Source organism: Acomys russatus, chromosome 32 (genome assembly GCF_903995435.1).
Source record: "Acomys russatus chromosome 32, mAcoRus1.1, whole genome shotgun sequence".
In the NCBI taxonomy this organism is placed as follows: Eukaryota; Metazoa; Chordata; class Mammalia; order Rodentia; family Muridae; genus Acomys; species Acomys russatus.
The window spans coordinates 34209396-34225109 of record NC_067168.1 but is presented as its reverse complement, the minus strand read 5'-3'; the positions used below and the strand labels follow the sequence as shown (position 1 = coordinate 34225109).

Genomic DNA, 15714 nt, shown 5'->3' with positions numbered 1-15714 from the left:
GGCACCTTAGTAAAACCCAGGCTCAAAATAAATAAACCACTGGTAAGACAGCTCAGTGGTAGAGTAATTGCCTGGCATGCAATCCATAAAAATAAAAAACTGGTTTGGGCAAGAAATGTACCAAGAGCCGGGCATGGTGGAACACACCTTTAATCCCAGCACTCTTGAGGCAGAGGCAGGAGGATTGCTATGAGTTCAAGGCCAACTTGGTCTACAAAGTGAGTCGAGGACACCCAAGACTACACAGAGGAACCCTGTCTTGAAAAGCCAAAGAAAGAAAGAAATGTAGCTCAAGGCAGAATGCTTGTCTGGTATTTCAAGCGCTAGTTTGATCTTCTGAAAAAACAAGACAACTTTGCAAAGCCTTAACTTTGAATTAAGGTTACATGAACCCTTGTCTCAAACAATAAATAAAACAGGAAACTAGGGAGATAGCTCTATCATTAAAGTACTTTCTACACAAGCCTGAGTAGGATCCTCAGAACTTAAGTTTGAAAGCCAGAGATGGTTTAGCTATGCATACTGCTCTTGTAGACAACCAGAGTTGGATTCCCAGCACTCAGGTCGGACATCTTCCCATCTGTAACTCTGGTTCCAGGGAATTTGACACCCTCTCCTGGCCTCTGCAGGCACTGTATTCAGTGCACAGACCAGCACACATTTACATAATTTAAAATATAAGTCTTGGGGGGGAAAGGTGCACATTTCAAACTACTGAACATTTTATGTGTCTGCACTTGTATGTGCATGCTTGCTGGCCATGGCTTGTATGTGGAGGTCAGAGACAATTTTAAAGGTATCAATTCTCTCCTCTTTTTCCATGGATTCCAGGAACCATGCCTCACCACATAAGATTCTTTTTATTTTATTTTATTATTTTAAGATTTATTAGCCAAGTGTGATGGCATACGCCTTTAATCCCAGCACTTGTGAGCCAAGGCAGGCAGATCGCTGTGAATTTGAGGCCAGCTTGGTCTACAAAGTGAGTCTAGGACAGCCAAAGCTACACAGAGAAACTTTGTCTCGAAAAGCCAAAAAATAAATAAATAAATAAGATTTACTTATTTATTTATTATGTGGAGTGTTCTGCCTGCATGTATGCCTACCCACCAGAAGGTGGCACCAGATCTCATTATAGATGGTCATGAGCCACCTATAGCTGCTGGGAATTGAACTCGGGACCTCTGGAAGAGCAGTCAGTGCTCTTAACCTCTGAGCCATCTCTCCAGCCCACCACATAAGATTCTTGTTGGCTTGCCGGGCGTGGTGGCGCACGCCTTTAATCCCAGCACTCCGGAGGCAGAGGCAGGCGGAGTGCTGTGAGTTTGAGACCAGCCTGGTCTACAAAGTGAGTCCAGGATGGCCAAGGCTACACAGAGAAACCCTGTCTCGAAAAAAACCAAAAAAAAAAAAAAAAAGATTCTTGTTGGCTTATTTATTAGGTTGGGTTACAGAGAAGTAAGTGCTTTTTGATGGTGTTTATTGTTTGATACTAGATTGCCAAAGACATGGAACGCTGGGCTAAGAGTTTAAATAAACAGAAAGAAAATTTTAAAAACAGCTTTCAACCTGTCAATTCATTGAGAGAAGAAGAAAGGAGAGAATCTGCTGCAGCAGACGCTGGCTTTGCTCTCTTTGAGAAGAAGGTAATGATAACAGGAATAGCTACACTTCGTGATGGGTGTCTGTAACACTTGAGGCTTATGGCTTGTTCTGTTTCCCAGGGAGCCTTAGCAGAAAGGCAGCAACTCATCCCAGAATTGGTACGAAATGGAGATGAAGAAAATCCCCTTAAAGTAAGGAAGTGCCATCTGTGTTTTAACTAAGTGTGTGCTTTATGTCTCACTTTAAATCTCTGCTACATCTTGGCTAATGCAGTTCCTTCCTAAATGGGATGTTTTTCTCTGTCAGTGGGTATTTGGAGCAGCTTTGGCATATAGAATCCACATTGAGGGCTTTGTTTTCTGTGCCTGAGATCAGGTGAGATGGACCGGTGAATGAAACCTGAATCTCTAAGCTAAGTAAATTGGTTTTTGAGGCATTTGTAAATAGAATGTCTAATGGTCTGGAAAGAAAATAGGGACAAAGCAAAGACTTATTTTCTTTGATAGACACTGGGCTAGCTGGGCCGCTATGCTGATCTGATGTTGCATTTGGGGTTTTTATGCGTGGTCAGTGGCTTGAAAACAGTCATTTTAGAACCCATTTCTCGTGCTCCAAAGGGTTGGTACTGGAAGGCTGTTCCATACAGTTGATGAGGTGTCCTTCACTCCTAAAGGACAACACAAAGTAATGGACGTCTCTCACATTTTGGCATTTTTTAATCTATGGACTTCTAGTGACCCATTGTCATTTTGTCCCCAGAGAGGTCTGGTTGCTGCTTACAGTGGTGATAGTGACAATGAGGAGGAGCTCGTAGAGAGACTTGAGAGTGAGGAAGAGAAACTAGCCGACTGGAAGAAGATGGCCTGCCTGCTGTGCCGACGTCAGTTCCCAAACAGAGATGCACTGGTCAGGCACCAGCAGCTCTCCGACTTACACAAGGTAGCATTGCTTGTAGAAGCATATTGGGGGAAGGGAGAGAATTTAATGATGGGAGTGGTGACCCTGGTGAGGGTTCAGTAAATAACCTGCTGTTGCATTAGGTACCTGGTGTTGTAGAATCAAAGAGAAGCATCATGTCTTCACGCCCCAGGATTTGCTTTGGATGCTATGGTGTATTGAGATTTGGCTAGAATACAAAACAAAGTACTGATGTTATGACATTTCATATTAAAATGCTCTGAATTCTAAGTGTGTCTGTAAACTCTTTTGTAATAGCAAAATATGGACATCTACCGAAGATCCAGGCTGAGCGAGCAGGAGTTGGAAGCCTTGGAGCTGAGGGAGAGAGAGGTGAATGAATGGATACTGTATACCAGGATGAAAATCCTGACGTGTCTGCCTTTAGTACTTTGTTTGTTTAGAGTCTTGCTGTGTTCACAAGCTGACCCTGACCTCTTGGGCTCAGTTCTTCCAAGTAGCTAGCACTATAGATATACACTACTACATCAGTCTTTTTACTTTGCTTTTATGGGTAGCCTTTAGTTCCTAAGGCAAAGAGGAGGGCTCTATCAAAAACACTTTGCTATCCAGCCAAGTAGCTCATGTAGACTAGACTATCCTGTGTTTTGTGAGCCCCACACTGGCTTTAATTAAAGAAAAAAAATATGTTTGTCCTGGTAATGTAATCCTTTGTGAGTGATGAGGAAGGCTTCACAGGAAAGCATGTAATGATTGACCAGTGATGTGGAAGGGAGGAGTGGACAGCAGATGGTAACCGTGGCTGATGAGATAGGACCAGACAGACAGAAGTGTAAATGCACAGAGGCCTGTACATTAAAAGTCATTTAGACCAAGGCACGGTGGCGCACGCCTATAAGTCCAGCACTCAGGAGGCAGAGGCAGGCAGATCTGAGTTCGAGGTCACCTGGTCTAAAGAGTAAGTTCCAGCCAGGGCTACACAGAGAAACCCTGTCTTTGGGGGTGGGGGAAACCCAGAAAAAAAAATTAGAAATTTCTTGCCCCAAGATAAATCTGAGGTGTCTGTATTTAAAGTTTCTGCTTTCCGGTTAATTATAGTGCCTGCCTTGCAGGGTCTGCTGGATGTCTCAGAAAGTAGACCTGTCGTCCTGCTAACTGGAGGTGGAGAATTTTAGGGTCCTCATCTTTAGGACAATAACAAGCAGTGTGATGAAGAGTGGTAAAGGAAATAAAGGAATTTGGTACTTAAGACCACACTAGTGAGCCAGGCATCGTGGCACACGCCTTTAATCCCAGCACTCGGGGAGGCAGAGGCAGGCGGGTCACTGTGACTTTGAGGCCAGCCTGGTCTATAAAGCAAGTTTAGGACAGCCACGGCTACACAGAGAAACCTTAGCTTGAGAAAAAAACAAAAAAACACACTATATAGTCAAGCTCCAGAGTAAAGGACACTTCAGGCACTTCAGGTTAATGTCTGCTTGTGTAAGACTATTGTAGGTTAAAATAAGAATACTACCTTGTTTTTTGTTGTTTTTTATGTAGATGAAATACCGAGATCGAGCTGCAGAAAGACGAGAGAAATACGGAATTCCAGAGCCTCCAGAACCCAAGCGCAAGAAGCAGTTTGATGCTGGCACTGTGTATGTGATGTGCACCATTTTCCAGTTCATTAGCTGGGGCTCTGGCTGTTTTAAGTAACTGTGTGTTTGCCACTGGCAGGAATTACGAGCAGCCCACCAAAGATGGCATTGACCACAGCAACATTGGCAACAAGATGCTACAGGCCATGGGCTGGCGGGAAGGCTCAGGCTTAGGAAGGAAGTGTCAAGGCATCACAGCTCCCATTGAGGTACGTGTAGGCCAAGGCACACCTTCCCTGAAAGCCCTCCCTTCATCCCCTATTGTTTTCTTTTGTTTTGAGAGGGAGTTTTGTTTTTGTTTTTGTGTAGACATGGTTTTCCTGGAATTCACTATATAACCAAGGCTGGGATCAAACTCACGGAAATTTGCCTCCCTCTGCCTAGTATGCTAGGATTAAAGGCATGTACCACAGGCCTGGTGCCTTTGTTTTAAATAATAAAATTTGGAGGGCTAGTTCATCAGTCCCTGCTGTTGCAGAGAACCCAGGTTCAGTGTCCAGCACCCACTTGGTAGTCTGTAATTCCAGTTTTGGGTTTTGACTCCCCCTTCTGGTCTGCATAAGCACAGCATGTACATGGTACACAAATACACATACAGACAAAATATTCATAGACATAAAATTAAAAATGAATAAATAGTTCAAGGCCAGCCTGGTCTACAGAGCTGAGTCCAGGATAGCCAAGGTTAACACAGAGAAAAACAAAAACAAAACAAAAAGAATAATTAAATTATATGTTGGAACCAACAAGATAGCTTAATAGGTAACTTAATATGGAAGCCCAGCAACCTGAGTTAGATCCCCAGAACCCACACAGAATTGGAAGAAGAGACCCATCTTTACAAAGTTGTTCTCTGACATGTATGTACCATGCCACACATGTGCCACACACACACACAATTTTATTTTATTTTATTTTATTTTATTTTATTTTTTAAGAAAATTTAAGATGATAAGCTTGTATTTGGCAGGCTAAAACAGGAGGATCCCAAGGCCTAGCTGATCAACTCAGTGAGACCTTGTCTTAAACCTCCTCACCCCCACCCACCCATGTTAATTTAAATTTAGAAGAAATCACCAACCTGTCCAAGCCCAAACTGAGACGGCCCTGGGCTCAGACCCATTGGCCAAGGCAGGGATTGTATCAGAGACTGCCCCCGCAGTGCCCTGCTAGCACAGCTGTTTTCAGAGCTTTTCCTCTTTTTAGTACAGTTTACGAAAGCATGTTTCCCCAATACACGGGAGTCTTATTGGCATCCATACTGTTCTAATTTGTGCCTGCAATTACCTTGCCCAGGCCTCAGCAAAATGCTTTAGAGACCTTACCAGCCATGAATGTTGACTGAGTAGGCATTTAGGGCCACTCAGATGGGTGGGTCCATCTTTCTTAGCCACTCTTATTGCCCCAGTCCTTAAAACTGCCTCCAGGTCCAGTGTCAGCCCTGTCTTCTTTTCATGAGTGGTTCAGCTCAGTCGTGAGGGTGGATGAGAGGTGGGTACAGTCCATGTCTTGCTTTCCAGCTACTAATATTTTTTTTGTTTCCCCAGGCTCAAGTCCGGCTAAAAGGAGCTGGCTTAGGAGCCAAAGGCAGTGCGTATGGGTTGTCAGGTGCCGATTCCTACAAAGATGCTGTTCGGAAAGCCATGTTTGCCCGGTTCACTGAGATGGAGTGAGGCTGGGGAAGCAATGATGAGCACAGGGAGCAAGCCATCTCCTCAATCTGCTCTTACTGCCTGTCTCTCTAAGGGCATGCCTTGTGCTATTAATAGTTTTAGGGTGAACCACTTCATTCTGTGGGGTTCTCCCTTCCACCTTAAATGAGCTCCCTAATGTGGGTCATCTGGCAAACAGCCTTCCTTCCCACCTGAGGATTTGTGAACAGAGGGGACAATGGGCTTTTTATACTTCAGTGTACATAGTGTAAATGTAATTGTTTTACATGTTGTAGCCTGTGTTTGTCCCTCCCTCCTGGAGGCTTTAGAAGCTCGGGTGGTTATCAACACCAAAACCACCGCTGCTGTTGTTATGTCTTTTCTTGGCAATAGCCTTGTGTATATTTGTATATTATACATTTGTACAGAATTTTGGAAGATTTTCAGTCTAGCTGCCATGTCTGGCTCCTTTACAAAACAAATACCTTAAAAAATGGGTTTCCTGTGTCTTTATTGAGAGGATGGGTGGTAAGGCTGTCTGAGCCAGTCAGATCTGTTGTCTCTGTTTGGTGGGGTTTTTTGTATGTTTTTGTTTTTGTTTTCTATAGTCAGGCTGGTTTGGTACTTGTGATCTTTGGGCTGCCTCTGCTTCCAGTTCCTAAACATGGATGAGGATGCTTCTGCTCCAGTTTTCAGATTCGAGACCCGCCAGGGCAGGGAGTGTGTGGCTGTGTTACTTCTTCATTTGTTGCTTTACAATCTCAGGAGATCCAGTGTCACTTCTGGCCTCCAAGCACACGGGTACATACCAACATGCCCACAGAACACCTATACATGTACTATCCAGGCCTTCTACAGGAGCAACCAGTGCTTTATTGCTGAGCTGTCTCTACGCCCTGTGATTTGATTTGGGGGTGGTTTCTCTGTGTAGCCTTGGCTGTCCTGGCAATTCCTATGTAGACCAGGCTGGACTTGAACTCACAGAGACCCTCTGCCTCTAGAAGTGCAAGAACTATGGGTATACCACCACAGCTGGTGTGTGGGTCTCAAACTTGCATGGGTGCTCACACAGCCAGGGTGAAACAGCTTTAACTGCACTAGTCTGATACTGTCAGAAGGTAGCATATGTTGAGGCAGGCATGATCATCCCTTCCACAGTTGAGGTGGACAATGGGAAGGACTTTAAATGGGTCAGTCCCAGCAAGCTGAGTAGAAAACCCTGGAGAGCTGTGCTGCAGCTTTGCTAGGCAAAGGGTTAAATGCAGAACTCCCAAGGGTGGTCATACATGGCAACCTGCCACAGATGAGGCCACAAATTCCCAATCAGCCGGACAAGTGCCTGCCTTGGGGACCATCAGCCCTACCTCCAGAAGCCTCTAGAGAGAGGGTAGTGCCTTTCCCACCTGAGCAGCTGTCATAAGCAGCCTAATTAGTTGCATCTGACAGGCAGCTTGCATGCGTATCAGGCCAGCACAGGTGTGATGGGCTCCTGATTACCTGCACCAAAGTCATCGAAGCTTGGGTGGTAGTGTGCCCAGCAGAAGCCAGCCTGCCCCTGACCGTCTCAAGCCTTCAGTTGACTGCCCCACACTAACAGGAGCCCTCCACTCCTTACTCTACTGGCTAGGAGGGAAAAGGCTCAGACTTAATGTTGCTCTGCAGCCATACCTGTTACCATGTATCTGAGCCTGATTTTTGAAGTTTCAGACTCGAGGCTCAGGTCTCGTGCACAGCCATGTTTCCAGGATCCTGGTACTATATAACTCTCACCCCTGATGACTAAGGCTGAAGTCCTAAGGGCACAGATCCCCCTCCTACTGATCCCCAACTCCAGCACCAAGGATGAAATGGCTCTGCCCTGCCTATGGGGTGCTTTTCTGCTATGTTTGGGTCTTAGGTGTGTGAGGCAGTGCAAATTTCCCTGTCAGCCTAGGCTGATCTGCAGGAAGCCTCCAGGGTTCCTGAGTCCAGACTGCCCTTGGCCTGGACAGCTGCTACAGTGTCCAGGGCTTTGAGGACCATCCAGTAGCAGCTGTCATGGCTGTGCATCAAACAAGTTTTAAAGCCCAGATGAGTAGCCAAGGCCTGAGCTAAGCTCTCCAGGCATGCACAGTATGGCTGTTGGGTCTCAAGGGTACTGGAGCCCAGCTACCCCTATTATGGAGGGGTAAATGCCCTCAGGAACAGGTGGAGTCAGTCACAAAACGGAGCTTCCTCAGGAAACCCAGTTCCTGAGAACACAGTGCTACTTGTGACCACAAGGTGGCAGCACTCCATCATCTATCTGGCCACATCAGTTTGGGTGGTAGTGAGTAGTAGTGTCCCAAGCACAAGGCTTCTTCCTAAACTGAATATAGGAAAATAGTGCTAAACTCAACGTAAAGTGCTTTGTTGGCAAGGCTGTAAACTACTCAGGGGTCCTTTCTTCTGTCCTTTAAAAGCACCACAGCTAAAAAGATGTTTGCAGTATAGTGTATACTCCTAACACTTGGGAGCCAGACACAGGATTATTGTAAATTTAATTGAGGCCTTGCCTGAAGAAGGGAGAGAGGTTGCTCAGCAGATAATTGAGACATCTGCACTCATCCAGACAGATTCAAACACAACATAATTTAAAATCTTTTTATAAAACTGTCGCCTGGTGAGATGCCATACATGTTTAATCCCAGTATTTGGGAGGCAGATAGAGTTGGGTTTCTATACGTTTCAGACCAGCCTAGTCTAGATAGTGAGATTGTCTTTATCTTGTTATTTGGTGGGGAGAGTCTTTTGAGGCAGGGTTTCTCTGTGTAACATCCCTGGCTGTCCTAGACTCAATTTGTAGACCAGGCTGGCCTCTAACTCATAGAGATCCGCCTGCCTCTGCCTCCCTAGTGCTGGGATTAAAGGCATGTGCCACCACATGGCTTGAGACTCGGTCTTTTAATTAAAAGAGAATAAAAAGGGACCTCTACAGCACCTACCTGTGGGGCTGTGGTGTAAGGACCAGGCTGCCGTGTGCACTAGAAATGGCTGCAGCCTCCTAGCAATCTTTTCCTACCCGGGTAAATAATTTCTTAGGTCGATAAATGCATTTCTGCCTCTCATGCTCCCTTCACCCATCTACATAATTATTGACTCAATAACGTTGGCATAGTTCACATCAGACCTGAAGCTTATATCTATCTCCACAGCCCACAGGGAGTTGCATACATTTTTGCCTAGAGCTCTCAGATGGCAGCTGGGGATGCCCACAGCCCTTTATCCTTAGTCCTCCAAAAAGTGGCAGGAAGGGTAGAGCTATACCCACCTGCTAAGGTCAGAACAGCCGCTACTGGAGCGGGTAGCCACACCTAGACAGCAGTTTCAAGCAGGAACTATGGAGCCTTCAGTTCTGATTCAGTCCCGGCTCCATTTTCATTCAGTTTAGAGAGTAAACTAATGCTCAAATTACTAAAGGTTACGACTGGTGGATGCTGAAGCTGGATTTCAACCTGGGAACCTTTTCAAACCTCAAGATCTGAGGCCATCAATTCCAGGTTCAGGCTGAGTACTTAGTTACCTGCTGGGTAGGACAGTGACAGGCTTAGCTGAAGAAGAAGCTGAAAGCTGGCATCTCCAGACCCTCTTAGGAGCTGACTGAGAGACCCTAGTGTTCACAGCCTGTTGGAACTGTCAGGCTTCAGCACCCATACTCTACAACTCTAGAGTGATCCAGGCCTTCAGCTGTACCCCCCAATACCCCAGGGAGAGAAAGACAAAAGACAAAGAGCAAGACCTAGAGGATGCTGGGAAGAGGAGCTGGAGAGAGCTGCAGCTGCTGCAAGGGGGCGGGCGGGAGGCTGAGGGGGCAAGATAAGAAGGGGAGGAGCAGCCAGCCAGAGGGTCTGGGGGAGTCTTTGCTCTGCTTCCCGGGAGGCTGCGGAGATAAGACAACTGTGCAGTGGGTGAATTTGGCATGCTAATGAGACTTGGTGAGTTGGGGGAGGGGCAGCTAGGACTGCTACCTACTTTTCAGAGGCCAAGAAGCTCCCTAAGCCCAGGTGTGGTTCCCACCTCCAGTCTCCCCAAGTCCCAGGTAAGCATCAGCAAGCACCCAGTGTCAAGTTGGACAGAAGCTATTTGAGAATGATTCATGGGAGCAATTATGCCCTCCTTGTTTGTTGACGATCCCAGAGGCAGGCTGGGCGCAGGTGTGGGAGCCCACCACAGCCTGCCCTGCAGATGAGGTCCTATCTGGCCTGGAACAGCAAAGTTGAGTCTGTATCCTGAGGGGTACCACAAGTGGGGCTTCCTTCCCTTCCACTTCTCTACCCCTTGGCTAGGCTGAGGGGCCACCACCTGCATTCAGGTAGTATGTGTTAAGACCTAGCCATCCAGCTGCAGAAGGCAGTATGCCTATTTTCCTAGAAGCCTACAAGTATGCAAGGGCCATGGCATTAAGCATCTGCAGTCTAATGTGTAAAGCTTGTATGTCATGTATACCCCTATTTTAACCCCTAGCACATAGCAAAGGGCAGGGAGATTCATCAAAGTTTACCCCTGAGTGCCAAGCACAGTCTGGAGAGAAACCGATGTGCTCACTTCTGAAGGAAGGAGACCTACTCTGGCAGCTGACTGCAAACCAAAGATGGAGATGGGAACTGCCAGACAGCAGTGCACATCACTGCCCAGTTCTTGTGCACCGACTCATTCTGCAGGTACTCCTTATTTGATGGCTTTGTTTGTTTGGTTGGTTGGTTGGTTTGGTTTTTTGAGACAGTGCTGAGTTGTTTTGTTTTTTAAAGGTTTTTTTTTTTTTTTTTTTTTTTTTTTTTTTTTTTTGAGTCAGGCGGTGATGGCACACACCTTTAATCCCAGGACTCAGGAGGCAGAGGTAGGCGGATCACTGTGAGTTTGAGGCCAGCCTGGTCTACAAAGTGAGTCTAGGACAGCCAAGGGCCACACAGAGAAACCTGGCTCAGAAAAAAAAAAAAAAAAGATTTTTTTTTTTTTGTGGGGGGGAGAGGGTTCATCTGTGTATGCATCACCATCCCCTGGCTGATGGCACAAATCTTTTTATTTGTTTTTGTTTTTCGAGACAGGGTTTCTCTGTGTAGCCCTGCCTGTCCTGGACTCGCTTTGTAGACCAGGCTGGCCCCGAACTCACAGAGATCCGCCTGCCTCTGCCTCCCATGGGCTGGGATTAAAGGGATGTGCTATCACGCCCGGCAATGGCACAAATCTTTACTCCCATACTCCCAAAGTCATATGCCACCACACCTGGCAAGATTTGGTTTTTAATGTGTACGGCTGTTTTGCATGCATACACATGCACACTCACACGTCTGTGCACCGTGTGCATGCCCAGTGCCACTGGGGACCAAAAGAGGGCAGCAGATCCCATGGACCTGGTGTTACAGATGGTTGTTAGCTACCATGTGGGTGCTGGGACTCAAACCTGGGTCCTCTGTAAGAACAGCAGTGCTCACTCCAGAGGCAGAGGCAGACAGATCACTGCGAGTTCAAGGCCAGCCTGATCTACAGTCCAGGACAGCCAAGAAACTCTGTCTCGAGAAAAAACAAAAACAAAAACACAGCAGTGCTTTTAACTGCTAAGCTATCTCTCCAGAATCCATCCCTCTTTTCCAGGTATGGATCTTAGACATCTGAGCCAGCCATTGCCCAGCTTCCGAGCTGACTCAAAACTGCAAGAGGAAGACTGAGGGATGAGCTTAACGTCTTTAGGTCTCAGAATATAGCAGCTGCCATGACGCCCCAGGAAGACAGGGTGAGGCAACAGACTGGTAAAATGAGGCTGAAAATAGGCCTCAGCAGGCTCACATAAATGCAGGGTTCTCACCTCCAGAGGCTGGTGTCTGACGCCAAGACTGGACTCTGCCAGCTCTTCATGCTGAATGTTACCGCAAGAGCCAGGTTTCTTGCCCATCCCCATCCTCCCAGTGAGCTTGCCCCCCCCCCCCAATCTCACACACACACACCCTGCAAGAATCGCTCAGGGTGGATGTTCATATCTCCCTAGAACCTGAAAGCTGCCACAGAGCCCCCTCCTGAGCCCCTCGGTGCTGCCCTCTACCAGACTCAAATACAAACTGTGAGCGGTAACCACACACCCTGCACGTCACACACGCCCTACCCCTCCCCACACACGGATTTTTCTGGTTCTTATTAATGTAAATGAAATCTGCTCGGAGCTAGCGTCCTTAATGGAAAGCGTTCCTGGAATTTGTGCACACATGGGGCAGGGGGCGGGGTGGGGGTTGAGATTAACTCTTGTGCAGCCAGGCTCAGGCTAATCAGGTTGCCGAGACCCTGGAGCAGCCAAGGGACTTGGTAAAGACCAGGAGAGTTATTCCTAGAATTATGGCCTTGGTGGCAAGAGTGGCTAAGGAGCTACATTTACAGTCTACCCCTCTGCATCAGCCCAACAGACAGGTGCAGAGATTTCTTACCTGAAAAGGGTGCACTGGACAGGAAAGGGAAATTCTTGATCAGGATGCAGCCCCAAACCTCAAAGAAGAGAGGTAACTAGCTAACAGACGGTGTCTTATGCTCTCTCAGCTATATACCCACATTTGGGAGGTGTAACCAAGACACCCCATACAAAAGCCCACCTTTCAGCCTCTCTCGATCTCCTCCACTCCATAGATGTTCTGGGACTATTTGTCTGGGGCAAGGACAGTGAAGAGAGGGAGCTTGGGACCTCAGGTTGGATGCCCATGGCCAGTTGGCATGAGGGGATCAGGGCAGAAAAGCTCTGGCTTGGAGCCTACAATATGCCCTGCTTGGCCTCCTTCCCCAAAGCTGAATGCTTGTTCTGGCACAGCCACGGGCTGGCCCCAGTGGAGCTGTGTTTTACTGCCTTTCGTGGCCCGGACAGGGATGTCTGCTTCATTGGTGGGGGTAGGCGAAGAGTCTAAGATTTCAATTTCTCCCAGGTGTGGCTCAGTCTGGAGGATGCCTTAGGGAGGCTGGCTGAACCGCCCTACCCCGCCCCCACACCTACAGGTTGGTGTGTAGCATACCCAAGAAGCTCCCGGGCGGGGAGGGGGGGCCACGAGGCAGGAAAAGGGGGAGAAGAGGAGAGGGAGGGAGGACTTCCCTGGGAGGAGGTAGTGGCCCTTTGAAAGACAGGGTCTGGGAGTGGGTAGAGGGACAGGAGGCTTAAAGTGAGTTGGGGGACCAGAGCTAAAAGATGAAGATGGAAAACAGCGAGCTGGGGAGCTGGTGACCACCAGCTGAGGGGTTGGTGGGCAGGAGCTAAAGGGGGGGCAGTGAGGGACAGGGGCCCAGAACAGAACTGACTTTCAAGAGGGACAAAAGGCTGAGATGCCTCCTCCCCACCCACACCTGTCAGGCAGCTGGGGGAGGAGACTGACCCACTTAGCTGCCTCTCCCCGTAGGCTTCTGCTAATGAGCGCTCTGGGCTTTGGGAGGGAGCTTCGCCCCCAGGCTGTGCCTGAGGCTGTCCCTTCCCCCAAGTCCCCTCATTATCTACTGGGGTGTTCATTGGCTCTGGGTGTCCTCCTTATCTTTAGCAGTGCTTGAGAAGGAAACACTGGACCCCCAAATATGCCCTCTGTACCCTTAGTCCCCATTTCCCCAGGCTGGGGAGCCTTTGTCTCCCGGATCCCGGCTGTGCCGCTGAGCTCTGTGCTGCGGAGAGCTTTGATTCCACCTGTAGGTCTCACCAGCATGCCAATGAGGAGAGGCAGCTGCAGGGTGCCGGTGGCGGAGAGCTAGGCCGAGGATCTGACAAGACCCCTCCCCCAGGTGGCCATCCTGTTTGGCTCACCTAGGTCTGCATTGCCTGTGGTTAAAGAGGAAAAGGGCCCATGATGGGTGAAGGGGGCCCTGACTCGTGGGGGAGCACGGATCTGGAGGCTGGAGCAATGGGCTCAAGAAGGAGGAAAGGCCCGGAGCAGTTTTAGAGAAAGGTGTGGGGTAGGAGAGATGGTGGCAAGAGGGAAAAGGCTTGGTCAAGGCACAGACCCCCCCCTCACTCCCCACCCCCTCCGGCCCCCAGCAAGCTCTGCCCACACTTGGAGCTAGAAAAGGCGTTGCTCTGAAGGAGCAACTGTGGCTGGGAGTGAACGGTGCAGAATTCCTAGGACATTTGGGCAGTGCAGGTCTAAGCTCTGTGGGGAGTGAGGTCACACCAGGAGGGTGATGATGGTAAGTGTCAACTGTGGGGGGGTGTGGGGGTAGCAGAGCTCTCAAACACTGTTGGTGGGACAGCCCTCTAAGAAGACTACAATGTCTCCAGTAGCCTTGCTGCTTTGGCCTCCTCCCCTGTTTTCCTGGGTACACAAGATCTGCTTGCTGGATTACACCCAAGCTCTGCTTTACTCTGTCCCGCTGTCCATCTGTCTTCTCCTGCCAGAGGATCCCAGGACAGCAATCTCCCCTCCCAGCACCCTCATTAGGAAAGGGCTTAGAGATCCTTCTACCGCATCTGCCCCCCCTGCTCCCCACCTCTCTCCTAGCCAGCTGCAGGCTCTAGCCCCTGGAGCCTGATAAATATTTATGCAGAGATAAGCAGAATCTGCCAGGTCCTGGCCCAAACCTTTGTCCTGAAAGCGGGGAAGAGGCAGCCTCAAAACCGCAAGTCTTTAGCTTCTGGGGCAGTCTGATCTAAGCAGTCTTAGAGCTTCCTGTTGGACAGGGGTGGGTGGGTCAGATACAGAGAACACCTACTGGTATAGGACGGGGCTCAGGAGCAAGGGGTTCAAAAGAGCCACTTAAGATGCCACACTAGAGCCAGGCAGTGGTGGCGCACGCCTTTAATCCCAGCACTCGGGAGGCAGAGGCAGGCAGGTCTCTGTGAGTTCGAGGCCAGCCTGGTCTACAAAGTAAGTCCAGCACAGCCAAGGCTACACAGAGAAACCCTGTCTGGGGCAGTGGGGGGAGGGGGAAGATGCCACACTAGCCAGGGCCCAGCACCCCTGCACCCCTCCCCACTGCCAGGCTGAGTCAGCCAAGAAGGAAGACAGCCCTCTTGCTCTTCATCCACCAAGATGCTACCTACCGCTCTACTCTGGCTAATGACTTAACTAGCCTCTAAGACAAGTCAACCAGTGGGGGCTGGAAGGAATGGCAAGAGAGCCATTCACTACACTTCTGAGAAACTACTATAGGGGAAGAACCCCAGCATCCTATCATAGGTTATAGAACCCAGGACATGCTTTCCCGGGCTGGTCCTCTCCTCCTCCACATATGCTTCCCCATGGGAATGCCAGGACCAACAGCAGGAAAGACTAAAAGTTGTTCAGTAAGGAAAGCAGAAGAACCCAGGGGGAGTGGTGGCACGCACCTGTAATCCCAACACTCTGGAGGAGGTAGAGGCAGCCAGACCTCTGTGAGCTCGAGGCTAGCCTGGTTTCATAACTAGTTCCCAGTCAGCCAGCGTTACTTAGGAGACTCTGTCTCAATAATAAGTAAACTAGCTAGTCTGCATGGTGAGCGCTGGTGAGCGGTGAGGTCTGTCGCTGCTGGATGACACAGCCAGGCTCCAGGCCATAGGCATGCTGTTAGGAAACAAAACAACCCAAGTTTGAGGTAAACACTGTTCTGAGTTCATGAGCAAATACTGCATTGGAGACAGGAGCACCAGGCGGGGGGGTGGGGGGGCGCATAGAATGTGGGTAAATATTAGTGATTTCCGGACATAAATATTGTCTTTTGTTCGTGGGCGTACATTTGGCACCTTGAACAGAATGAAAACGCTGCATGCGCAGGGTGGGAGAGTAACATGGTGGATGTGGTAGTTTGGACCTCATGTGGAGTTAGGGCTGGGGTCAGGGTGGAAAATGAGCTTGAGCTCCTATGTGGGCAACACCACAGCCACAGTCCTTAGCTAAGGCATTCAAAGCAAGCCTTACTTAGCTGGACATGGTAGCTCATGCCTGTATTCCCAGCAC

General features: G+C 48.8%; 1 protein-coding gene across 3 annotated transcripts in view; it reads left to right on the top strand.

The window, feature by feature from the left end:
* The window catches only part of Rbm5 (RNA binding motif protein 5), a 35736-nt gene extending 29425 nt beyond the window's left edge, over positions 1-6311 (top strand). For all 3 annotated transcript variants that reach the window (XM_051140610.1, XM_051140613.1, XM_051140611.1), the window contains 7 exons: positions 1497-1646; positions 1725-1796; positions 2365-2544; positions 2821-2895; positions 4066-4163; positions 4243-4372; positions 5711-6311. In XM_051140610.1, the coding sequence (XP_050996567.1) occupies positions 1497-1646; positions 1725-1796; positions 2365-2544; positions 2821-2895; positions 4066-4163; positions 4243-4372; positions 5711-5836 (831 nt within the window). In that variant the 3' untranslated portion in view covers positions 5837-6311. The remainder of the gene's footprint in view (positions 1-1496; positions 1647-1724; positions 1797-2364; positions 2545-2820; positions 2896-4065; positions 4164-4242; positions 4373-5710) is intronic.
* Positions 6312-15714: the final 9403 nt, after the last annotated feature.